The following is a 27,134-nucleotide window of genomic DNA, read 5'->3' as shown; positions in this document are numbered from 1 at the left end:
CCATAGTTAGAGCATTTCAGCTCACTGAGGGTGGGAGTAACAGTGGCTGTGTGAGTAGCTAAGCTTGCTACTTGAACTTGTCATCTCTTGTCTTGAGTGAGTGTCCCTGGAAACTAAGGCATGTCTGAGTGGCTTTGCTTTGGGGGAAAATGTTTCATATATGAAAAAAAAAATTTTAATTTGAAAAAAATCGGGGCTGGATGGTGGCACGTCTGGCTGAGTGCATATTACCATGTGTGATGGCCTGGTTTAAGCCCTCAACCCTCACCTCAAGGGGGGCAAGCTTCATGAGTGGTGAAGCAGTGCTGCAGGTGTCTTTCTTTCTCTCTCCCTTCCCCTTTAATCTCAGCTTCTTTCAGTCTCTATCAAGTAAATCTTTTGAAAATGTTGTCAATGAATATATATTAAAAAGTATCAGTGGGGGAGTTGGGTGGTATCGCAGCGGATTAAGCGCACGTAGCACAAAGCACAAGGACCGGCGTAAGGATCCTGGTTCGAGCCTCCGACTCCCCACCTGCAGAGGAGTCACTTCACAGGCGATGAAGCAGGTTTGCAGGTGTCTATCTTTTTCTCCCCTCTCTGTCTTCCCCTACTCTCTCCATTTATCTCTGTCCTATCTTAACAACGACGGCGACATCAATAACAACAATAACTACAACCACAATAAAAAAAACAAGGGCAACAGAAGGGAAAATAAATAAATAAAAATTTGAAAAGTATCTGATTTAGTCATCGTTTACATGATTATAAGATTACAGGGAGACAGTTTCATACCATACCCACCATCAAAGTTCGGTACTCCTCCCCCCATAGTCTCCCACAAAGTCTTAGAGATAATTTATTTTATATTGAGAACCAGAGAGTGGAGTGAACTGAACTAAGGAGAAAGTTGGTAACACACTCATCCATTTTCTTTCTTTTTTAATATTTGATTTATTTTATTTTAGGGAGAGAGAGAGGAAAAAAAAAACAGAGCACTGCTCAGCTCTGGCTTATGGTGGTGTGTGTGTGTGTGAGGGGCATTGAACCTGGGACTTTGGAGCCTCAGGCATGAGAACCTGTTTGCATAACCATTATGCTATCTCCCCCACCCACTTGTTTGATTTTCCTTTTGTGCATCTTGGCTGTGCCAGGTTGCAGGGTAACCAGCAATCATTCTTCCTTCCCCCCATGATGTGTTAATTGATGACATTTACAAAACAATCCTCCTTGTTGCTGTGACAGAGATAGATGGCAAATGGGCAATGAGATACTTTCCCCCTTTACATTCACATACTAATTATGGACTTGGAACATCAATGCATGAAATGGGGGCAAAATACTTTTCAGGTAAAGCCACCAACTCTTTCCCTGTTGCTACTAGCTCAGGCAGATACTTCCCACCCACAGCACTATAATGGGGGTGGCACAAGAAGCCCTGGATAAATCGTTTTCTGAACGAAATGACTTGCTATGTACAGAAGTGAACATTAGCACAACTTCTGCTGCATATTACAGTGCCAAGTAAATACGTGAGCGAGTGGGATTCCTGGGTGGCCGGTGTTTTGTGCCAAGTTTCAAATGAGGTGAGAAACTTAAGAGTGAGGAGGATGAAAAAGACAGGGAAGGGTAGATCAGACTTGGAAAGGGATCTGAGCAAAGGCACCAAGAGAAGATGAGAGGGTTTTACTCTTCTTCCTTCTCAGCAGGCCTCAATGAAAGTAAACATCAGCTGGATTGTCTGTGAGACCTTCTAGGAATAACTAACAAAACCTGTATCTCTTGCTCTTCACCCACAGGAGGTTCATCCAGGCTTGTAGTATTGCCCTGGAACTAAACGAGCGCTTAATTAAAGAGGATCAGATTGAATACCATGAAGGGCTGAAGTCAAATTTCAGAGACATGGTGAAAGAACTGTCCGATATTATCCATGAGCAGGCAAGTATTTAGGTGCTTTGGAACTGGAGACATGATCTAGTAATCCTAAAAGCCTTCTTTGGCTAAACCTATTTGTCCAACCTTCATTGCCTTGCCTTGCAGTTTGCTCAGTCTGTATTGGAAAAATGTGCTCATATGATCTGTAATCACTTCAGTGGCATAATGCAAATTGAATTTGAGACAATTACCTGGGGCAATTGCTAAGGCAATTATCAGTAATAAGCCATTTTGTTCTTTGTGTGATGGTGCCATTAGGAGCAACTCTCTGAACAAGTCTGGATTGATCTATTGTGAGCACAGATAAGAGTCTCTCAAGAAGGGTGCTAAAAAAGTTAACTGATTGATGCAGTAGGCAGGTCTAAGATGAAAATCCTGGGTTTGGCAGCAAGAAACTACATATGGTCATTACGCCGAGAGCCAGAGTGATTTTAAAATGCCGGAAGTGCCTTAGTACTTCGTACAGCCTTGCTAGGCTCTCTGATCTCACAAAACTTCTCGGAATGTTCATCTGTGATTGCGTTTTGAATAGCAATTGCAGCTAATTTAGTAAAACACAACCTGAGAGCTACAGGCACAGAGACCTCGTCTCAACACCCTATGGTGCCATGAGTCCATAGTTACTGCTTTGCCATACTTGTTCACCTTTAGAAAACCAGAGTACTCCTGGGAGTCAGGCGGTAGCACAGTGGGTTAAGCTTAAGCACACGTGGCGCAAAGTGCAAGGACCAGTAAGGAACCTGGTTCGAGCCCCTGGCTCCCCACCTGCAGGGGAGTCGCTTCACAGACGGTGAAGCAGGTCTGCAGGTGTCTTTCTCTGTCTCTCTCTCTCTGTCTTCCCCTTCTTTCTACATTTTTCTCTGTCCTATCCAACAACGACAACATTAACAACAACAAAAATAATAACTACAACAAGAAAACTAGGGCAACAAAAGGGAATAAATAAAGAAAATAAAGAAAAAATTATTAAAAAGAAAAAAGAAAACCAGAGTACTCCTGAGAAATTTCATTTCCATATTAGGGTTCTGCTTCCATCCACTCTGTATATGGGTCGTCACTTAAGTATTCTGTAAATCACTTTATGGGGGAGGGTAATGATTGTTGACACATGGGCATCATTTCCCATCTCCCTGTAATAGGTGTCTGCAAAACACTCTTACCTCAGCTTAGGTCTTTTTCCACCAGCATGCACCAGTACCTCAAAGGCCTCCCAACCCCCTCCCTCTCTGCCCTCCTTTCCCAGATCCCTTTGCTTTGCTGCAATACACCAAATCCAGTCCAAGTTTTACTTTGTGTTTTCTGCTTTCTGTTCTTGTTTCTTAAATTCAGCCTATGAGTAAGACCATCCCATAAGCATCCTTCTCTTTCTGGCTGATCTCACTTAACATGATACGGTCAAGCTCCATCCAAGGTGAGGTGAAGAAAGTGACTTCATTATTCGGAACAGCTGAGTAGTACTTTAGCGTCTTAATCACTTTTGTAAAAGCCCCAGGATGAGGGGTGGGGGCAGGAAAGAGTTCATCTGGTAGGTATGCATGCTTTACCAATTATGAAGCCCTGTATTTGAGCCCTATCCCTACATGGGAGCCCCATAGATGGCATCAAGGAGCAGTCCTCTGACATCTCTTCTTTGTCTGCCTCTCTCTAATATAAAGAATGTATAATTCTTCCTAAGATTGGTGGTATTGTGCATTTCTTAGGCCCATACTAAAAAAAGGGGGGGGCAGATAGTAGTGCACCTGACTGAATGTACATGTTACAATGCTCTAGGACCCAGGTTCAAGCCCCTGGTCCCACCTGCAGGAGGAAAGCTTCACAAACCATGAAGCAGGCTGCAGCTGTTCTTTCTTTAGTTCTTGCTCCCCTCTCAATTTCTTCTCTGTCTCTTAGTTAAATAATAAATAGACAAACAGTTTTTTTTTGCCTTCAGGGTTATTGCTGGGGCTCAGTGTCTGCACCATGAACCCACTGCTCCTAGAGGCCATTTTCCCCCCTTTTGTTGATGTTGTTGTTGGATAGGACAGAGAGAGATGGAGAGAGATGGGGAAGACATAGAAGGGGAGAGAAAGACATACACCTGCAGACCTGCTTCACCACCTGTGAAGCGACTCCCCTGCAGGTGGGGAGCCAGGGGCTCTAACCAGGATCCTTATGACGGTCTTTGAGCTTTGTGCCATGTGTGCTTAACCCGCTGCGCTACCGCCCGACCCCCAATAAACAGTTTTTTAAGTTGCACTGTGATAACCTCTTTCCTCTGGCCCAGTCCCTGGGTCTGTTAAAGCTTATTGTAAAATCTCTTTCATTCCCTTAGTAATGAGAACATCCAGTAAGATGTGAAACTCTTCAAACTTCAATTTTTTAAGAAGTGGATAATCCTTGAAAGAAATAAGAATCACTACAGTCCTTTTTCAAGAATAACCCCTCCCCCACCTTGAGACTGTCACACAAAGGGTGTACTCATAAACCGTCTGATAGGTGGTTTCCAAATGGTGTGATAGGGAAAAAATAAAAAGAGTAAATATTTCTCTGCCTGGGGAAATGGCTCAACCAGTAGAGTATCAAACTTGCATGCCTGATGCTCCCAGTTTGATTTCCAGCACCATAGGAAATCAAACTGGGCTCTGGTAACTAACTACCTTCCCTCTCTCTCCTAATAAAAATCCATCTTTTATTAAAAAGATTATGTCTGGAGGAAAAGAAATCCTAGTTGGTCGTAATCCAAGCTCTCTCTGCCTCTCGGGATTTAACTTGTAAGCTTTTGTTAAGAATGCACTGTCAGAGATTCAGTTGCATTGAACCCACAATTGCATTGGGGTGATGGGGAATCTAACTTTCTTTTTTTAAATTTTATTTATTTCCCTTTTGTTGCTCTTGTTTTTTTATTGTTATGGTTATTGTTGTTGTTATTGATGTCGTCGTTGTTAGGACAGAGAGAAATGGAGAGAGGAGGGGAAGACAGAAGGGGAGAGAAAAATAGACAACTGTTGATCTGCTTCATCTCCTGTGAAGCGACTCCACTGCAGGTGGGGAGCTGGGGGCTCGAACCGGGATCCTTATGCTGGTCCTTGTGCTTCGTACCACGTGCGATCAACCCGCTGCATTACCACCCGACTTCCGGAATCTAACTTTCTAACCATTGTCATCTTCTTTATGTGGAAGATCTGGTTAGTTGGTATTTCCATCCTTCCCATTCAGAGAGAGCAGTTGTGCCAGTCTTCTGCTTGCCCTGTCTCCTGCTCCAATCTTGTTGGCTTGAGGAATCTAGAATCAGTGCCCCAATTCTTCCTTTTGCCCTCTTTACTACTCTTAGCTGTCTCTTTGCTACTCAGCTTTCAGGGGTCCCTTAGGAAAGGGACTGTTCTCCTTCCCAGAACAATCAGGTGAGCAGGACTAGGAAGATAGGGAAACATTCCACTTCCTCTCTTGTCTAGAAAGGTAGAGAACCATAATTCACCTCATGAGTCCAGTTGAAGGAGCGAGGATACACTTTCCTTTACTGCCATTCAGAGATAGACTTTTTCTTTTTTTTAATTGTTGTTGTAGTTACTGTTGTTATTGATGTCATCGTTGTTGGATAGGACAGAGAGAGGAGGGGAAGACAGAGAGGGGGAGAGAAAGACAGACACCTGCAGACCTGCTTCACCACCTGTGAAGCGACTCCCCTGCAGGTGGGGAGCCCGGAAGCTCGAACCAGGATCCTTATACTGGTCCTTGCACTTCACGCCACATGCACTTAACCCGTTGTGCTACCTTCTGACTCCCCTGAGATAGACTTTTTCAAACAGCCTGCATAGTTTGTTCCTAGAAACTTGTCTGGTTGATGGGTCACTGTTTTTCATAATACATAGGAAAAAAAACAGCAAAAACAAAGTCTTCCACAAAAGATATAAAGCAATTACACAAGTCATTCTAAGCCAATATGTACTGTATCACAGTTATTCAATTTGCATGCAGCTGCATGACCCATCCTTGAACTCTAAATTATTCAAATTGAAAGCAAATTATTCAATTTACTGCTATTACTCTGAGCCAGATATTTTGTAAGGTTCTTCCCTCTAACCCTGAAGGTTGGGTTTTTATAAATCTGATGTTATTTTTCTTCCCAACTGCCTCACTTCATTCTTAGGAGCCATGGCTATCTTGTTTAGTTCTAGAGACCCATATGTCAGACCCTCAACATTACATATAGAGCACTAACCAAGAAAAATATTAGTTTCTTCTTTGATGTCTCATTTATTTATGGATTTATTATTATGGAGAAATTAAGAAGGTAGGGTACCTTGGGAGTCGGGCGGTAGCGCAGTGGGTTAAGCGCAGGTGGCACAAAGCACGAGGACAGGTGTAAGGATCCCAGTTCGAGCCCCTGGCTCCCCACCTGCAGGTGAAGTGGTGAAGCAGGTCTGCACGTGTCTGTCTTTCTTCCCCTCTCTGTCTTCCTCTCCTCTCTCCATTTCTCTCTGTCCTATCCAACAACGACATTAATAACAACAACAATAACTACAACAATAAAACAAGGACAACAAAAGTGAAAAAAATAGATACATTTAAAAAAAAAGAAGGTAGGGTACCATTCCACTTCCTGTCTACTCATTCATCCCATGAGACAGTGGCAGGAGGAGAGAGGATATCTTCTGTTACTACTGTTCCATGATAGAATTTTTTTCAAGTAGTCTGCATAGTATGTTTCTAGAAACTTGTCTGATTGATGGATCCTGTTCTTCATAATACATAGGGGAAAACAAAACAGAGAGAAATGAATGGAGAGAGAGACATTTTCAGCACTGCTTTACCATTTGTGAAACTTTTCTCTTGCAGGTAGGGGCCGGGGACTTGAATCCAAGTCCTTGTGCATAGTAATGTGTGTGCTCAACCAGGTGTATCACTGCTCAGCCCCCCGAATCTTAATTTCTACTGGTTTTTATTTATGTGATCTGTCCTGGCATGGTAGATTATACTCAGGTGTGCCTCTCCTGGAGAATAACTGTTGATTCTATGGTGGATTTTTTTAAATACCTTTCTTTCTTTTTTTCTTTTTTCTTTTGTTTTTGTTTTTTAATGTTTTATTTATTTTTTTCAGAGAGAAAGGGGGGAATACCACAGCACTGTTCAGCTCTGGTTTATGGTGGGCTGGGGATTGAACCTGAAACCTTAGAGCTTCAGGCAGGAGTGTCTTTTGCAGAACCAATTATGCTGTCTCCCCAGCCCCCTATAGTGGATTTTTTATAAATCAACATTTCCCACTTAGGTTCTCAAAAATCAGAGATCCTTTCTTTTACTCACACACTTTAAGGCACATGATTTCCCAAAGTACAATGTAAAAATACAAAATAAGACTGAGTATAGTGATGGACTGAAATATTATGAATTATTATTCTCTTACACTCGATAAACTATTACTGGACAATAAGATATTGGGTACTTCTGGGTCCTTTATAATACAACCTGTTACAGTTTACCAAAATTTTTCATCCTTTTACAAACACCTTCAAGCTTTTGGTTTTTTATAAAATATATTTATTTACTTATTATTGGATATAGACTGAGGAAAATTGAGAGGGGAGAGGAAGATAGAGAGGGAGAGAGACAGAGACACCTGAAGTCCTGCTTTACCACTGGTGAAGCTTTTCCCCCTGTAGGTGGGGACCAGGGACTTGAACCTGGGTCTTTGTGCGCTGTAATGTATGCACTTAACCAGGTGCACCACTGCCTGGGCCTAAAGCCTTTGGTTTTTTAAAGGGATTTATAGGACCAACAAAATAGCTCCCTTGGATAGTGCCCTGCGCTGCCATGTGCATGGATCCAGGTTCTAGCCCAACACCTAGCACATTAAAGGAAGCCTCAGTGCTGTGATCTCTTTCTCTATATACAAATAAATAAGTAAATAAATAAATAAAATGATTTATAATCACTTAAAAGTATTTACTGCACAATTTCTTTGTTAGGTAGTTTGTGGTAGCCATTATAGTGTTTGTTTTTTCTTCCCGAAGGCTACCCTATTTGTCATATTTGACAGGCATGGATAACCAATCATTCTGTAAACCCTTGCTCTGCTGTTAGATCCCTGGCATGGCTCTGACTGATGTAAAGAAGAGCTCTCGATTATGTTTTTGTGTTTGTTTGTTTTTTGCCTCCTGAGTTATCCCTGGGGCTCAGTGCCTATACTACGAATCCACGGCTCCTGGAGGCCATTTGTTTCCATTTTGTTGCCCTTGTTGTTGTTGTTATTGTTATTATTGGATAGGACAGAGAGAAATCGAGAGAGGAGGGGACAACAGGGGAAGAGAAAAATAATCACCTGCAGATCTGCTTCACTGATTGTGAAGCGACACCCCTACAGGTAGGGAGCCGAGGCTTGAACCGGGATCCATATACTGGTCCTTGCCCCTCACGCCATGTGTGTAACCCACTGTGCTACTGCCCGACCCCCAATTATGGGCTTTATGTCCCATGTCATATATATGAATATAGCAACACAAATTATCTGAGTCATCACTGACATCAAAGACCAATTTGTAGGCTTAATATTGAAGTTTCGGGGCTCATTTGACTTAAATTGAGACAGTATAATAAAGAAGTTGGATGTAATATATATGTTACACTTTTCTTCCATTACTTCAAACGTAAGTAAGATCTCTGTTGCTTTTAATCCGATAAAATGGACAAGTTAGAAATACTATAGCTGTATGAATACATATGCTCACTATTTATGGAGATACTTATATGTACATTTACCAAGTTTTTCTGCTTCCAAGGATAATCTTCTGTATCAGTCAGCTCAAGAGATTTTATAATTAGCACTTACCTTCAGAAATATGCTCTTAAGGGGCAAGGGAGACAGCAGAATGGTTATGCAAATGTATTTAATGCCTGAGGCTTCAGGCCCTGGTTCAGTCTCCTGCACCCCCATATACCAGAGCTGAGCTGTGTTCTGGTCTCTCTCTGTATCTTTCTTTCTTTTATTAAAATAAAATAATATAGGGGGGCGGGTGGTAGCACAGTGGGTTAAGCGCACATGGCACGAAGCGCAAGGACTGGTATAAGGATCCTGGTTCGAGCCCCCGGCTCCCCACCTGCAGGGGAGTCGCTTCACAGATGGTGAAGCAGGTCTGCAGGTGTGTGTCTTTATCTTCCCCTCTCTGTCTTCCTCTCCTCCTTTACTCTGTGTCCTATTACTCTCTGTTCTATCCAACAACAACGATGGCAATAACAACAACAATAATAACAACGGCAATAAACAACAAGGGCAACAGAAGGGAAAAATAGCCTCCAAGAGCTGTGGATTCGTAGTGCAGGCACTGAGTCCCAGCAATAACTCTGGAGGCAATGCATAAGTAAACAAATAAATAATAAAACAAACATTTTTAAGAAGGAAATGTGTTCCTTATCCAGAAGGTGGCACAGTGGATAAAGCATCTCAGCCATGAGGTCCCAAGTTCAATCCCCAGCAGTACATGTATTAGAGTGATGTCTTGTTCTTTCTCTCCTATCTTTCTCATTAATAAATAAATAAAACATCTTTGAAAAAAAATGCTCTTAGAACTTTTATCTTTATCTAAAATTCTCCAGAAAAATAAAAGAGGCTGAGTATCTGTGTGTTTCAAAAACCTCGCAAGTGACCTGAGAATCACATGTTAGAAATGAGTCGTAAATTCATACCAAAGTGGGGGTCTGGCGGTAGTACAGGAGGTTAAACACACATGGAATGAAGTGCAAGGGCCAGAGTAAGGATCCTTGTTGGAGCCCCCAGCTCCCTACCTGCAGGGGGGTCGCTTCACGGGCGGTGAAGCAGGTCTGCAGGTGTCTTGTTTTTCTCTCCCCCTCTCTGTCTCCCCTCCTCTCTCAATTTCTCTCTGGCCTATCCAACAACAGCAATGATAGCAATAATAATAGTGACAACAACGAGGGTAACCATAAGAGCAACAAAATGGGAAGAATGGCTTCCAGGAGCAGTGGATTCGTTGTGCAGGCACTGAGCCCCAGCAATAACCCTGGAGGCAAAAACAAACAAACAAACAAACAAACAAACAAAAACATACCAAAGAAGTCACTGTTTAAAGATCAAAAGAAAGAAAGAAACAGGCTGGGGGTATGGATCCACCTGCCAACCTCCATGTCCAGCAGAGAAGCAATTACAGAAGCCAGAACTCCCATCTTTTGCACCCCAAAAAAGAATTTTGGTCTATATTCCCAGAGAGGGAGAAATGTTAGGGGAAGATGACCAGAGGGCTCTAAACTCCAATTCCGTTAGGATCCAGAAAGAGAATAGGAAAAAAGGAAGGACATTGGGAAGTAGTAATAGGTGTAGGCGTGACTTAGAAAGGAAAAGAAGGCAGGACTATAGAGAAAATATATATATATATAGTCAACCTGTATCTGTGACCTTAAAAGAACCACTGCAGTTTCCAGTGGAGGGAATGGGGACTCAGAACTCTGGTGGTGGGAACAGTGTGGAATTATACTCCTGTTATCTCATAACTTTGTAAATCAATATTGAATCACTAATAATAAATTTTACTTTCTACAGAAAAAAAATCTAATTATGACCATCTGTTATAATTTCTTTTTAAGATTGCATTACCTCTTTCTTGCTTCTTACTGAATTTTACATTTGACTCTCTGTTTATCTTAATGAGTAACCAGATTTTTTTTTCTGCTTTCTTAATATGCTGCCTTTGTAACACAGCTTTGAAGACTTAATCGGTAATGTTATTCTTTGCTGTTTCTGCTTTGTGTCATTGTAAATAGCTCAGTGTCAGTGATGAATTGTAATCTGCCTGTGATTTCATATACAATGTGCTTTTTTTTTTTGGCAGTAACTGGCCTCATGATAAACATGCATATTTCTTTTGTCTTAAGATATTACAAGAAGACACAATGCATTCTCCCTGGATGAACAACACACTCCATGTGTTTTGTGCAATCAGTGGGACAGCAAGTGATAGAGGTTACGGCTCTACGGAGGTCTGGGGACACGCAGGTGTGAAGTGACAGCAAGGCTGTCCTTTCTCACGAATATCCGGAGCTGTGCAAATGCTAAGATTTGAAGATGTGATGGACCTGGAGTGTTTCTTTCTTCCCAACACCAAAATTGTCATGCTTTCGAACAGGGTGCTTATATATTTGTAAATATTAAGCAACTTGAAAGTGCCTGGAAAAATGCACCACTGTGCTTAGTTTGTACTTTTTTGGGGGGAGGGGCATAAATCTGTATACTGAGGAGGTAGAGCTGAGAACACTTTTGCTTCAGTTTGCTTAATTATTGCTTCAGCTAATAATGGTACTATGTAAAATTGTATAATGGAACACAATAAAGGGCCAACCTTATTTGTAATCAGAAGTGGAGGAAGTGATCCTTTAAATGTAGCATTTTTCATGGTGGGAGGTTTGATGCATTACCCTGCTGCTCTTTGGAGGAAATGATTGATAAAACTTCCATAAAACATGAGTGTTTCAAACTGGAGAGATCATTAAGACTCTTACCTACTAGGAGTCAAGGCAGAGCTAAAAGAAACCAAAGTATTATTTTCCAGGAAAAATTTCCCAAGACGAGAATACACATAGGGAGGACAAGTTCACTGTTGCTTCAGATTTTGTTAATTCTAGTATTAGAACTAGTTAATTCTAGCAGGTTTCTTTCCGACACAAGATGATTCATAGATGGCAAAGGATTCTTTTACAGGGAGCATCTGTTGCAGGAATCTCACCATGAGATGCTACATATAAATAATAACATCCCTGGAGTCCGGCAGTAGCGAAGCAGGTTAAGCGCACATGGTACAAAGCTCAAGGACTGGCGTAAGGATCCCGGTTCGAGCCCCCCACTCCCCACCTGCAGGGGAGTCACTTTACAGGCGGTGAAGCAGGTCTGCAAGTGTCTATCTTTCTCTCCCCCCTCTGTCTTCCCCTCCTCTCTCCATTTCTCTCTGTCCTATCTAACAATGAGGACATCAATAACAACAATAATAACTACAACAATAAAACAACAAGGGCAACAAAAGGGAAAATAAAGAAATAATAATAATAAAACAATAATAACATTCCATTCTTTCCTTCTCTCTCCCTCCCTCCCTCTCTCTTTCCTGGTCACCAGGGTTATCTCTGAGGTTCAGTGCTGGGACTATGAATCCACTGTTCCCAGCAGTCATTTTTTCCATATTTTTCTTTCTATTTTATTTGACAGGACAGAGGGGAGAGAGGATAGAGAGGGAGAGAGAAAGAGAGACACCAGGGCCGGGTGGTGGCGCTCCTAGTTGAGTGCACATGCTAACAATGCTCAAGGACTCAGGTTGAAGCCCGGGATTCACACCTGTAGGGGGAAAGCTTTGCGAATAGTGAAGCAGTGTTACAAGTGTCTCTCTGTCTCTCTTCCTTTCTATCACCTTCTTCCCTGGATTTCTGGCTGTCCCTATCTCATAAATAACTAAAGACAATAAAAAAAAAGTTTAGGCAGAACGATAGAGACCTACAGACCTGTTTCACCACTGGTGAAGTGTCTCCCCTGTAGGTAGGGAGTAAGAACTTGAACCTGGGTCCTTATGCATAATGATATGTGCACATAGCCACATGGCCCCTTAAGTAAAATATTTCTGAGAACTTACTATCCTTTCTTACTTCAAAACTTTAGAATCCAAGTCTGATGTGTAGGCATTTTGATGGTGAATATTTTCTTCAGTACAAGTTTAGCAAGGCATTTTGATCAAACTTGATGGATGCATTTCTTCAGATCAGGCTTCCTAACCACCATACTTCTAGTAATAGCTACCTAGAGCTTAAGTTTCTAACTATGAGGAAATCCTAGACTACCCAAATAATTCAAGAGAAGCCAAGCTGTTACAGACGTATTTTTATACTTAAATTGCCCATATAAGTACACTGTAAGCTCTGGACAAATGTTCCTTATGTAGTTTGGTCTATGTTACAGATCAGAATTTAAAAGAAATGAATAAAGAGGCCAGGGAGTGACATACCTGGTTAAGCATACATATTAACAGTGTGCAAGGACCCAGGTTCAAGCCCCTGATCCCTGGTCCCCGCCTGCAGGGGAAAGTTTCATGAGTGATGAACCAGGGCTACAGGTGTCTTCTCTGTTTCTCTCCCTCTCCCATTTCCCCTTTCAACTTCTCTCTGTCTCTATCCAATAATAAATAATTTAAAAAAAATTTTAAATGAACTGCTCAGAGCTTTGAATTGTCTTCAATACTGTGTGATAAAGTAAATCTTAAGGATTATGCACCTATCTTGACCATTTTTATCTACATGCAACTTTTCAGATGTATGAGGACAGACATGAACTTGTTCAAGGTTACTTTTTGTATATTAGTAAGGAAATGTTAAGAAATAATTCAGCATAACCCATAGAGTTATTTTTCCCATTAAATAACTGTACTTAGTATGTGTGTATAAGGACTCATCAGCTATTGATAAAATGAATGTTGCCATTTCAGAATGAGGCAACTTGGGGAAATTCTTGCTTTTTTGTCAATAACTAGTCCCTATGATGTTTCCCAGAACAATGTTATACACTATAGTTTTTTATTTTATTTTGCCTCCAGGATCATCGCTGAGACTTGGTACTGGCACTAGGAATTCACTACTCCTGGCAGCCATTTTTCATTTTTATTGGATAGGATAGAGAGAAATTGAGAGGGGTGGGAGATAGAGAGGGAGCAAGACAGTGTTACCTGAAAAACTGCTTCACCACTTGTGAGACAACCCTTCTGCAGGTAGGAAGCTGAGGGCTCCAACTGGGATCCTCGTTCCAGTCTTTGCACTGCATACTATGTGCTCTTAACCCGGTGTGCCACCACCCAGCCCCCTTATAGATGATCTTTTTATTGATTTAATAATGATCGACAAGACTATAGGATAAGAGTAGTACAGTTCCACAAAATTCCCACCGTCAGAGTTCCGTATCCCATCCCCTCCACTGGAATGTTTCCTGTTCTTTATCACTCTGGGAGCATGGACCCAGGATCATTATGGGGTGCAGAAGGTGGAAGGTCAGGCTTCTGTAACTGCTTCTCCGCTGGTCGATTCATACTCCCCGCCTGTTTCTAAATATAGATGATTTTTTTAAGTAGTAAATAATTGGCCTCTGCTCTCAAGAAATGTTGAGACCAACACTGAACCAAAATTAAGTAATATAAGAGTTGATGTAAAACAAGAATAGTTATATATGAATGTTGCCAAATGAAGGACACTCCCCACAGCTCATCACTTTAATAGTAGGTGAAATCACTGTCAATTATAATGATCAGAGATGGCTTCATGGACGTTGGTATGCTTCTAGTTCTGCTTCTGGGATCCCTTCTGTTACATTGCTTGACATTGTGGTCTATTTACATGGTCATTATGTTACATTGGTTTGTTTGTCGCTTGCTGTGGTGGCAGCAGCGGGACACAGAAAAAGGAGGTTTGGAGCAGAAAGGGAACACAATCCTTTATTGTTGGGTCAGACGGGTGGTTCAGGCCATGTGGAGCCAGCCAAAATGGCCACCTCCTGCTACACAGGCAAGAGAGAGAGGGGCAGAAGAAGGGCTTTTATGGGTATAGCACTCGTGAGAATGAGAAGGGGGAGGAATAACCATAGCACTCCAGGGTAGGATAATAACTTTCTCAGGAATGGGAAAGGGGAGGAGTAACCAAAGCACTCCAACTATGCCCTGAGGGCACAACATGGCGGAACAGGCGGAACAGGCACTCCAAGAATGTCCCAACTCTCGCAGGAACTAGCAATAGCCTGAGGGGACAACATGGCTCACTTGGATAGTACACTACTTTGCCATGTGCCCGACTCATCTTAGAGCCCAGCCACCACTGCGTTGAAGGAAGTGCCAGCGCTGTGGTCTCTGTCCTACCCAACAGAACCCAAATGTCTGTTCAGATTCCTTACCCATATTTTTTATTTTTATTTATTTATTTATTCCTTTTGTTGCCCTTGTTGTTTTATTGTTGTAGTTATTATTGATGTCATTGTTGTTGGATAGGACAGAGAGAAATGGAGAGAGGAGGGGAAGACAGAGAGGGGGAGAGAAAGACAGACACCTGCAGACCTGCTTCACGGCCTGTGAAGTGACTCCCCTGCAGGTGGGGAGCCGGGGGCTCGAACCGGGATCCTTCCATTGGTCCTTGTGCTTAGCGCCACCTGCACTTAACCTGCTGCGCTACCGCCCGACTCCCTCCTTACCCATATTTTAAAAGTGGCTTATCTTTTTTTATTATTATTGATTGCAAGAAGTCTAAATATGTTCTAGATGCAGATCCCTTACTCAGAAGATTTGTGATGTCCATATTTTTCCTCCTATTCTGTGGGTTGCCTTTTCACTTTTGTGATGTCGCCCACTGAAGAGCAAACGGTTTTCATTTTAGTAATGTCCAACAACTTGTGTTTTCTTTCATTGCCTAGGTTTGGATGTTGTATCTAAGGACACTTTGCCTAATTTAAGGTCATGGAGTGTTATACCTCCAGTTTTACTTTAACCCTTTTAAGTCTTTAATCCATTGCAGACTAACAGTATACAAATCTTTTTTCATGTTTTTTCATCTAGTTGTCCTTGAACCATTTGTTGATAAAAAAAATCTTCCCTCCACTGAATTGTTTTGGTACCATTATTAAAAATCAATTGACCAAAAATATGAGTTTATTCTGGGCTGTCAGTAACAGTCCTTTGATCTGTCTGCCTATCTTTCTGTCTGCACCATTTAAGTCGGTCAGTCAGAAAGTGCAAGTCTTTCAACTTTAGTGATTTATTTTTTTTTTTCAAAATTGTTTGGATAGTCCAAGTCCCTTCCATTTCCAGGTGAGTTTTAGGATCAGTTTGTCAATTTATGCAAGCAAACAAGTAGCTGGGATTTGGGTAGGGTATGCTGTGAAACTGTAATTCAATTTGAAGAATATTGTCATTTTCACGAGGCTAAGTGTTCCAATTCATGAACACGGAATAACATCCCACTTTCACTCATGTTTTACAGTTTTATATGGAAAGTCTCATACTCTTGTGAAGTTTATATTATTCATTTTTAATCTATTTTGAATATTGTTTCAATTTAAATTTTGAATTGTTCACTGCTAGTTCTTAGAAATACAACTGAACTGGGAGTCCAGCAGTAGCGCTGTGGGTTAAGTGCATGTGGCACAAAGCACAAGGACCGGCCTAAGGATCCCGGTTCCAGTCCCCGGCTCCCCACCTGCAGGGGAGTCGCTTCACAGGTGGTGAAGCAGGTCTGCAGGTGTCTGTCTTTCTCTCCCCCTCTCTGTCTTCCCCTCCTCTCTCCATTTCTCTCTGTCTTATCCAACAATGACGACAGCAATAACAATAATAACTACAACAATAAAACAACAAGGGCAACAAAAGGGAATAAATAAATATTAAAAAAACAAAAAGAAATACAACTGAACTTTGTACAATGACCTCGTATCCTGGAACCTTGTTGACTTCATTTATTAGTTTATTTATGCATTCTCCATTATTTTCTCTATATGACAATCAATCACGACATCTGAAAATTGAGATTGTTTTTGTTTTCCCCTTACCATCTAGATTTTTTTAAATTATATTGTTCTCTTACTAAGAACCTGGCTGGAATGTTCTGGAGAATATTGAATAACAGTGGTGAGAACGGGTATCCTTGTCTTTGGGAGACAATTTCCAATTTCTCTTTTATAGTGTTAGCTGTGTTTTTTCATAGAATTGTTTTTAAGGTTGAGGAAATTCCCTCTGACATGACTTTCATCTGTGTTCAAGTCTTATATAGAGAGAAATAGATGACAAACGGTTCAGGGATGTACTAGAGATACACATCGAATTAGAGGTGAAATCAAGACATTTTGAATCACAATCTTTGTTATTCCACAGTGTCTCTGCTGTCCTCCTGCTTCAATTTTTAGATGAAAAAAGTTCTCTTTTAAGTTCTTCAGAGGAACAATCTGTCTGATTTTTTTTTTTCACCTGCCTCCGCGGAACCAAAAACACAGAATAAGTGAGCAGTGTCCAGAAACAACGCCAGTTTAGACAAGCAGATATCTCTGAAGTTTGTATTATTTGCAAGGCAAAGTGGACAGATGGACCAGCCACCAGAGAGATTGTGGTATAAAGAAGATTTAGTAAAAGCCATATATATATATATATATATATATATATAGAAGGAGAGGGGGGATAGTCACAGAAAGATATTTATTTTAAGGTCGGACAAAAGCAACTGAATGGTAATAACAAGTGCGTAAATATAAATTAGGCAGAGCCTTCTAGAAGAAGAACAAAAAAGAAACTGTGGAGGAGATAGGATATAAATAGAGATTTGAAGGATGGGTAGGAACTTGTGTATGTTTTGAGGAAGTACCTTAAGCAGGGTTTTTTAAACAGGAAGTTTAAAAATGAACTTCTTCATTTTAATTGTTACATGAACTCAGATCATCCACACCACTCACTACAAAGGACATCCAAATTGGAAAGGAAAAAAAAAAGATATAGCAGAGTAGCTCTAAAACCAGAAGTCTTTATCTTATTTCTATCAGGCCCCTTTATCATAACTTTTGGTGTTAGACTCAAGACTAAATCAACCTTTTTTTTTTTTTCTTTGTCCAGAAAAGTTACGCTCCATTGCCTGTTGTTAAAGATCGTCAGGCTCTAGCTGGGCCGGGCTAGCTTCACGGGCGGGTAACAGAGACACGGAGACAACGGCTGGGCAGGGAAGCTGTATTTCTTTATTCAGGAACAACGATTCATAAACTAAACCAAACTAATCACCAGACAGAACTCTGCTGTCTCTTTGCAGCGGCGCAAGCACTCTCCCGAACTCTGCAACTCCCCAACTCTGGAACTCTGGAACTTGCGGGGTTCCTTCGGGGCGGGGCCAAGCAGGCCCGCGCAACTAACTGGACTGATCTAATTCTCTAGGCGGGGGAGAACTACCCAATGTAAAGCATACAACAGTTGCCTTCATTTCCCTAGTAGACAATGTTCTCAGCCAGCCATCAGCCTCAGTGGATTTCTAAACTCCAGGTTATCACCATCTTTGTCTTGCTAATCACTGCTAACACCCTGTGGTATTCTGTGATGATCCCTTGCTGTAGTAGATGTCCTGGGAATGAGAGGTCAAGGCTAAGGTCTCCTTTGCATGCTGATTGCATGTGTCTTTGCACAAAGAACCTATGGCAACCATCATAACAAATAGGAGTCGGAGTCACAATTGTTTACCACACATCTGTTAGTCACTCAATATGAGCCCTGCAGAGGAATGCACAAGGCAGAGTTGGGGTGGGGGTGGGGGCGGGCAGATGTGCAAATGGATGTTATCTTCTGACCCGTATATAACCAGTCTTTTGTTCTAACTCTACTAGGTCTTTCCATCTCATTGAGGGCTGGAAATAGTAGTACCTAATGCTGACATATTTGACACTGAGAAACTTAAAAGCTATGGAGTAATTAATATTCAATGCAAAGCTAGCCAAGTGCTACAGTGAGCTCAGAATCACTTCAAAGGATAGTCAGGAGCTGAGATGCTTTCAGAACTACTGTAAGAATACAATAGTATTATATATCCTCTCTCCTCATCCCAAGCTAAATGTAGACACATGTAAACACGCAGATAGACAAAAATTAAAAGAGAATGAGGGGCCAAGAGAGAGCTCACCAGACAGAGGGCACCCCTGGCTATGTATGCATCCTGATTCAAACCCTGGCACCATCTGGAAGTGCCACTACAGCCCTGGGAGAAGCTTCATTGCTGTGGTCTCGGTCTCTGTCTGTCCCTCTCTCTCTCTTTTCCTGAAAAAAATAGCCTGGGACCAGTGAAACCGTGCATGTGAGGAACAAACACAGTGAAAGTGAAAAACCTCCAGGAAACTTTGTTCCACCACAACCTCAAGTAGTTAATAGCGTCAGCTGACTATACATCAGGTCATAGGTTAAAAAAAAAAGAAAGTTTCATGGAAATTGGGGTATTTACACTCTTTGGTTTTTGAAAATCAGGCAGTTGCACCACTAATAACCATCGCTACTTTTGTTATCAAAACAAAGCTTGGTTATTCCTTTAAATATTTAGATTCAGTCTTTTTTTTTTTCTTTTTCGTCTGTCTTTATGTTTTGTTTTCTTCATGGCTTCACCACACCGAGGCAACTTTTTCAAGTATAGAGAGAAAGACACTCCAGTACCAAAGTCCACGCCCCCACCGATGTCTTAAGGGCTGAACTTGGACCTGGGTCACACATGTGGCACTGCAGGCACTCTCCTGAGTGAACTATCTCACTGGCCCAAATTCTTGTTAAAGATTCCTTACTGGCGCATCACTCTGACACACTCAGCAGCAGGGATATAATGCAGGACCTCATGCATGCAAGTCTGGCGTTCTAACCATGGTACCACCTCCTGGGCCTCATACTTTTAATCCTGATTTATACAACGATGCAAGCCAACATTAACACACACACACACACACACACACACACACACACACACACACACACATACACACGGTATTGCTCTACTAAAAAGTCTTCAGAAGGGGGCAATTCCAGCACTACCCAGCACTAGCTGGTGGTTCCTCTCACTTGTCCTTGAGCTGCCACAACTGCAATGGCCCACAGAGGTATACATGACATGCTACTTCTTGAGTAGACTGAAGAGGGGGGAAGCGAGAGGAGGCCTGCTGATCATTCCCATTTCAAGAGCTTTGACATGTTGTTTACATAACATATGGGGCTTAGAGTGTACAGACTCTCTTACACTCTTTTAATTTACAGAAGCACAATAGGCTAACAGACACCAGGGGAAACTGGTTCCTGGTCTGGTGGAGTGTTATAGCTCTGAGCATTGGGTCTGTCACAGGAACAGGAACTGCCATAAAGAATCTGAGGAACCCGGTGAGCCAAGCAGGATGAACTTTATTTGCAGAGACGAAAACAGGAGAAACCAAGGGCCCTGCAGGACAGCACAGACAGCGGCCCCAGTTTTCCAGAGTCAAGTACTTGTATAGGTAGTTGGCAGACCTAAGTGGGAACAGATCAGCTCTTCAGCCAGCAGTGATTGGTCATTTCAGAATGCCTCATTTGCATCCCTTAATAATTGTTTTTGTCCTGAACAGACTGTAGACATCTCTGTTTAGAACCATCTTTCCTGGGTGCCAGGCGGTGGAGCACCTGCTTAAGCACTCACTCATTTTGTGCACAAGGACGCAGATTCAAGCTCCTAGTCCCCACCTGCAGAAGGAAAGGTTCACACTTTGTGAAGCAGAGATGCAAGTGTCTTTCTGTCTCGCTCCCTCTCTGTCTCCTCCTTCTTTGTCATCTCTGTCTCTATCAAATAAATAAAAGCATATTAAGAAAGAACCACCTTTCCCCAAGGCCTCCATCTGACCCTGACCTGCCTCAACAATTTGGCAGCATTTCATCAAAACTGCCAGCCCCTGGCTATGTTACTTCCACTTCTATGACTTCTTTTTTTTCTCACCCATAAAATGGAAGCAAAAAATAAATGAAAGTAGTGATTGTACCCACCTGCCAACATTCTCATAAAAATTCACTAAAGTGTGTGAAGCACAGAGAACAGTCCTTGGCACACTATTGCTGTGTCTGAGGAGGTGTAAGCTATAGCCACAAGCTTTACTCCAAAGCACAGCAGGGACTGCCTTCCATGTCTCTGAACTGATTCTTCCATTCCTAGTGAAAGTGGGGTGAGACCAAAGGATGGGTCAAGATAGGCTACACATTCCCATTTGATATTCCACAGATCGCCTGTGGTCATATGATGTGATGACAACCAGTGCCCTCCTGAAGGAGAGGTTATTTTCTGTGTGGCATGGCCTCCAACTACTGTATGCAACCAGTGCCATCCCACTTGGACATCTTCAGTGATTTCTTTTTAATTTTTAAAATATATTTATTTATTTAGTATTCATTCCCTTTTTGTTGCCCTTGTTTTATTGTTGTAGTTATTATTGTTGTCGTCATTGTTGGATAAGACAGAGAGAAATGGAGAGAGAAGGGGAAGACAGAGAGGGGGAGAGAAAGATAGACACCTGCAGACCTGCTTCACCGCCTGTGAAGCGACTCCCCTGCAGGTGGGGAGCCAGGGGCTCGAACCGGGATCCCTACGCGGTCCTTGTGCTTTGTGCCAACAGTGCTTAACTCACTGCACTACCACCTGACTCCCCATCTTCAGTGATTATCAACGCTACTCTGTGTCTGTTGTTCTGGCATCTTTCCAGCTTCCATATACATCTGGCCACTGACAAGGTCCCTTTGTCCATGGTTCTCTGCTTAGTGGCACCTCTTCTGCTTCCCTCTATTACCAGAACTCCATTGAAGTGATTTTGGGCTTTGAATTTGACCTGAAGGGATTTGTTCCATCTGTTTCTTACATAAAGAATCTCTAAGACACAACTTCCTTCCACTGAGTTTTATTTTTACATCTCATTTGGATTTCCATTGTCAGCATTCACAGATAATTCTTCCACAACCCTCTGAAAATAGAATGGGAAGATTTTCAAAAGAATTTCCCCCTTCCCATCTCCGACTTATTTCTCTGAAGTTATCAAAACCCTGTAGAGGAAACTCTGTCAAACCAATTTTATTTAAATTCTGGGTTTTTGTTTGTTTTGTTTTTAGCAAAGATTAATTTTCATGAGAGAGGGAGAGAGACCAGAACACTGCTCAGCTCTGGCATATGGTGGTGCCAAAGATTGAATCTGTGATCTCTGGGACTTCAGGCAGGAAGTTCTGCTGCACTGCTGCTGCACTATTCCCCGGCCTCCGAGCTCCAACCAGTCTTTTTTTCAAAATTTCATTCTTACTTTGATTGATGGAGGTGAGAGTTGAAGTCTTCTGTCTCCATTACAGGTCAGCAAAAAGCTGGCTCCACCTCTCAAAACCCTCCTACACCCTGCCCCCACCCACTCAGCTCTTTCATCTCTCCAAGATCACCCCCATACTCCTATACCTAGCACTCTTACACTAGGTTCCCAAAACTCATTGTCCAGATGAATCCGTTTTCAATAATCATGGCCCCTCTCCAGCTCATGTCATCTAAAGCAATTCCAGTAGCTATGCAACTGCTCTAACTCAGGAAAATTGGCACATCCCCACTAGGTAAACAGCTCACGATGGAGCTGACTATAATTTTCCTTTCTCCACCCCACATCTGAAATGTATTTTCCCCCCTTTCTCCACCCTGCGTCTGAAATGTATCCTTAGCGATGGATGCCTCTCTGTCATCAGTCTCCCACTCTTCCAGGTAGACACTCAATGAGTAAGGACAAATCAGCCTCTACTCCTGCTTTCTTCCTTACTCATCGGGTATTAGGACATGTCTAGGAAGTCAGCTACTCTACTGCCCCACCCCCAGTGCCAGGATGTGGCAGAGTGGGGGTGGAGTGTCTTACACTTCCCTTTTCCAGGAAGTCAAATGGCCATGACTCTAAATAGCCTAGACTCCAACCGTCACAACTGTTATCCTACTAGTTGGTCTTACACACTCATTTCCTTTGCTATTTGATTGCCCCTGATTTATTTTATATTTTATTTTATTTTATTGCCACCAGGGTTATTATTGCTGGGGCTTGGTGTCAGCACTACAAATCCATTTAACCCAGCAGTGATTTTTTTCTTTTTATTTCTATTTGACTAGATAGGATAGGAAGAAACTGAAAGGGAAGGGGAAATGGAGAGGGAAAGAGAAAGAGAGATAGCTGCAACACTACTTCACCACATGTGAAATTTCTGCCTCCCCTGCAGGTGGGAGGCAGGGGCTTGACACTGGGTTCTTGTACATGGTAACCCATGTGTTTAACTTGTCGCACCACTGCTTGGACCCTTCTCTTGAATGCAGTCACTGCCAATTAAGAGTAATTTTGCCCCACCACCACCCTTGGGGATATTGGACACTGTCCAAAGATGTTGGTTGTCAAAAGTGGAAAGTGGAATAGCTGCTGGCATCTAGTGGGTAGAGGCTACGGATACTTCTAAACATGCTCTTAGAACTATGGTGGTCGTCTTTGGGAGACCAGAGGGTGCGGATACAGAACTTTGGTGGTGGTTATGGTGTGGAACTATACCCTATAATCTTACAATCCTATAATCCACTATTAATCACGTATTTAAAACATGGAAAAAAAGAAAAAGAAACCTGCTTCTATATATAAATAGCTCCCACATAACATACCTGCCCAGCCCCTCATGACTGTAGGATAGAGAAAGAGACAGGCTGGGAATATAGATTGACTCAGCAATGTCCATGCTCAGCAGTGAAGCAATTTCAGAAACCAGACTTCCCACTTTCTGCACCTCATGATACTGGGTCCATACTCTCAGGGGGTTAAAGAATAGGAAAGCTATCAGGGGAGGAGGTGAGATATGGAGTTCTGGAGTTGGGAATTGTGTGGATTTGTACCCCTCTTATGCTATGGTCTTGTCAGTGTTTCTATTTTATAAAGAAAAATTATATATTCAAAGAAGAAACATATTCCTAACTGGAATCTTTGAAGATTTCTCCACCAGCTGGTTTATTCTCAAGGACCCTGGTTGCTGGCCATACTATCAATAAGTCCACTGGGAAACCTTCGTTCCCTACCAGTGGCTTTTTTAATCTCAGTTGCAACTCTCTGTTTGTACGCATGGTACTACGTGTAGTAGTGGTCTACCTGGTCTTCATTTCTAACTCTGCGCCTAGGCTTTTTTGAATTATTTATTTATTAATTTATTGGATGGGGACAGAAAGAAATTAAGAGGGGGAGATAGGGAGAGATATAAACAGTCTCCCACAGCAGTGCTCCACCACTCATGAAGCTTATTCCTACAGGTGGAGACCAGGCACTTGAATCCACATGGTAACATGTGTGCTCATCCGAGTGCACCACCACTCAGCCCCGCTGTACCTGGTCTTTAATTTGACTAAACTCAAGACCCTGAGGCTACCTGATCCCTCTAGGTATCCCTCCAACATTCTGATGAAGTCTTTCTCACTAATAGGAACCCTCCAATTTAGATACTAGGCCAAACAATTCCAATTCTATTGCTGCTGCCATGGATGGTGGAGGTTAATCTCTTTATAAAACAAAATCCAAGGTTTTTAAGAATCTAGCCATGAAGAACAGTAGAAAAGTGCACTATCTACTAATTAGTACACAAATGAAGTCTTAAATGAATGGAGAAATACAAAGTGTTACAGTTCTAAAGATGGGGCTAGACCAAAATGGTTAAATAGAAGGATCTGTTTTCTTTCATCACCTCTGCAGCGAAGTCATGGCATACGTGGAAAGTCCCACATATAAATAGAGTTATGTTTTGGGCTGAGGAGACAGCATAGTGGTTCTATGAAAGACTTTTGTTCCTGAGACCCCATGTTCAATCCCCAGCACCATCGTAACCCAGAGCTGAGTAGTGCCCTGGCCTGTCTATCTATCTATCTATCTATCTATCTATCTATCTATCTATCTATCTATCTATCTCTTTCTCTCTTATCTCAATCATTAAATTAAATAAACAGATTTAGGTTTCATATAGTTCTATTTACCCCATTTTAAATGATAATAGACAGAGAGATACATAGTGAGAGGAGAGAGAAAGAGAGACATCTGCAGCCTATTCTACCACTTGTGAAGCTCCTCCACTACAGGTGGGGACCAGGGGCTTGAATCTGGGTTCTTACACATGGTAGCGTGTTCACGTTACTGTTGTGCCATCACCCAGCCTCCAGGGTTAGGTTTTAAGTAAGCTTCCACAATAAAGAATCAAAGCTCAGCATATATATGGCAAGGACTCAGAAAGATGCCCTTCCCAAAAGCAAAAAGGCTGCTCTGTGTGTCAATAAAGAAGAGCCCCAAAAGATGTAGACCTAGTAAGCAGAGATACAGGCTGAGCCCAAATTCCAGAACCCCAATCCTACTATAATTTTGTGCCTACAACTTTACAACAATAGAAAACAGGAAATAACTATAAACCATATGGGAGTTGCAGCAATGACCTTCCTGATGACTGTAGCAACTTGCAGAGAATAGCCCTAGTGGGTGCAGTCATACTGGAATTCAGTCTCCGTAGTAACTGACCTGGGAGTGGAGCCAAGAAAAAGCATTAGGGCCTGTTTGCCCATCAATCTATGGAGCACCTGCAACTTCAAACTTTTGGTCACAGGCCAGACCTGCTGAAACACAGACTCCCTAGTTTTGGTTCTCATGGCCCATCAATTGTGATAGGAAGAGGAAATTACTTGTGCTGATAGACAAAGACAGCCCTTATTCAACAGAGCTATGTAAACTTCCTAAAGATTCCAAGCTATAGTCTTAAAGCTACTCACCAAAGTGAGTTTAATGGAAAAAAAGCATCAACACAGTTAGAAGAAATAGGAAATAAGTTAGAAATTAGAGAAATAGGGGCTGGGCAGTGGCACATCTGGTTGAGTGCACACATTATATTGCACTAGTTCCAAGGTTCAAGCCCCCAGTTGCCCCCCCTGCAGGGGAGGGGGAGAAGCTTCACTAGTGGTGAAGCAATGCTTCAGATTTCTCTCTCTCTCTCTCTCTCTCTCTCCCTCTATATCTCCCCTCTCCCTCAATTTCTCTCCATATCTATCATAAATAAATAAATAAATAAAATAAAAATGGCTTCACTTCAAATATATATGCATATACTTTAAAAAGAAGTTAGAGAGATAGAGTATAGTAACTAAACTAAAATTACAGTAGAAGATAACACCAAGAAAAAGACAGAAGTGAAAGGTCAAAGTGGTGAGCTGGAAAATAGGATTGAGGAAGCCATTAAAAAAAAAAAAAAGAACTAAAACAAATAATTGAGTTATGGGACAGCATCAAGAGGAACAACATTCACATCATAGGGGTGCTAAAAGGAGGAGAGAGAAAAAGGAAGGAGTCCTTTTCTTTCATTGTTCTATTAGGGAAATACAGTTGTCGTCACATGGGTACAAGTTCTCATCTTTCCATGTTAGGTATCTGTACACAATCCCCACCAGCAACCTAGGTCTTCCTCTAGCACAGTGCACTGGGTCCTCAACAGCCACTCAACTCACTCTCCCAGCACCTACCTCACCCAAGTCTTGACCTTGCCTTAGGAGACCACATCTAGTGCAAGTTTTACCCTATGTTTTGTCTTTTCTGTCTCTTAAGATCCACCTGTAAGTGAGATCATCTAGTATTTTTCCTTCTCCTTCTGGCTGATCTCACATAGCATGATTCCTTCAAAGTCCATCCAAGATGAGGTGAAGGGAATTTACAGGCTATACATCAGACAAGGGGCTAGTAACTAAAATATATAAAGAGCTTACAAAACTCAACAACATAGAAAAAAGCAAATATCATTTAAAAGATGGAGAAAATAAATAGATGAAATCTTTGCCAAAGAAGATATCCAGGTGGCTATCAGACATATGGAGAAATTCTCAGAGTTACTGATTAGCAGAATAGTGCAAATCAAGACAATAATGAAACCCCTTTACACCTTTTGAAAGGACAGAAACAGTAAGCGCTGGCAAGGATGTGGATAAAAAGGAACCCTTCCATCATGCTGGTGGGAATGTAAATTGATCCAACGCCTATGAAAAACAGTCTAGCTGGGCCTGGGCAGTGGCACACCCACTTAAGCACACGTAGTACTGCGCAAAAGGATATGTACATGGACTCAGATTGAGCCCCCTGCTTCCCACCTACAGGGGGAACGCTTCATGAGCAGTGAAGAGGGTTTGCGGGTGTCTACCTTTCTCTCCTTCTCTTTGTCTCACCATCTTCACTCAGTTTCTCTGTCCTATCTAAAGAAAAAGTAAAAAATGACCACCAGAACTGGTGGATTCGTAGTTCTGGCACTGAGCCCCAGTGATAACCCTGAAGGCAAAAATAAAATAAAATAAAATAAAATGAGTTCTTCAAGCTACGTAAGGATAACTTGGCAACCCAATGAATGCGAGATGTTTGCGCATTACACACGTGACAGGCGACTGATAGCCAACATATACAGAATTGGCACAGATCTACAAAAGAAATAAAAATAACTCAATAAAAATGTATGCATAAACAGTTTTCTAAAGAAGAGACACACTAAGAAATACTTCACTTATTGCTAGAGGCAAAAAATTAAAACTGCACTGATATACCATCTCACACTCGAGAGGATGGTTTCCATTAATACATCAGGAAATGACAGGTATTAGTAAGGTTGTGGGAAAAAATGAACTCTGCTAAATTGCTGGTGGGAACACAAAATGAGGCAGTTTTTTTGAAA

The 27,134-nt window shown here is 41.9% G+C and overlaps 1 protein-coding gene across 4 annotated transcripts in view; it reads left to right on the top strand.

Moving 5' to 3' along the window:
* The window catches only part of DOCK11 (dedicator of cytokinesis 11), a 328,799-nt gene extending 317,554 nt beyond the window's left edge, over window positions 1-11,245 (top strand). For all 4 annotated transcript variants that reach the window (XM_060182487.1, XM_060182486.1, XM_007530393.3 and 1 more), the window contains 2 exons: window positions 1,779-1,917; window positions 10,771-11,245. In XM_060182487.1, the coding sequence (XP_060038470.1) occupies window positions 1,779-1,917; window positions 10,771-10,902 (271 nt within the window). In that variant the 3' untranslated portion in view covers window positions 10,903-11,245. The remainder of the gene's footprint in view (window positions 1-1,778; window positions 1,918-10,770) is intronic.
* The last annotated feature ends 15,889 nt before the right edge of the window (window positions 11,246-27,134 follow it).

Source organism: Erinaceus europaeus, chromosome X, assembly GCF_950295315.1.
Source record: "Erinaceus europaeus chromosome X, mEriEur2.1, whole genome shotgun sequence".
Classification (NCBI taxonomy): domain Eukaryota; kingdom Metazoa; phylum Chordata; class Mammalia; order Eulipotyphla; family Erinaceidae; genus Erinaceus; species Erinaceus europaeus.
This window is presented reverse-complemented; position numbering and strand designations above follow the sequence as displayed.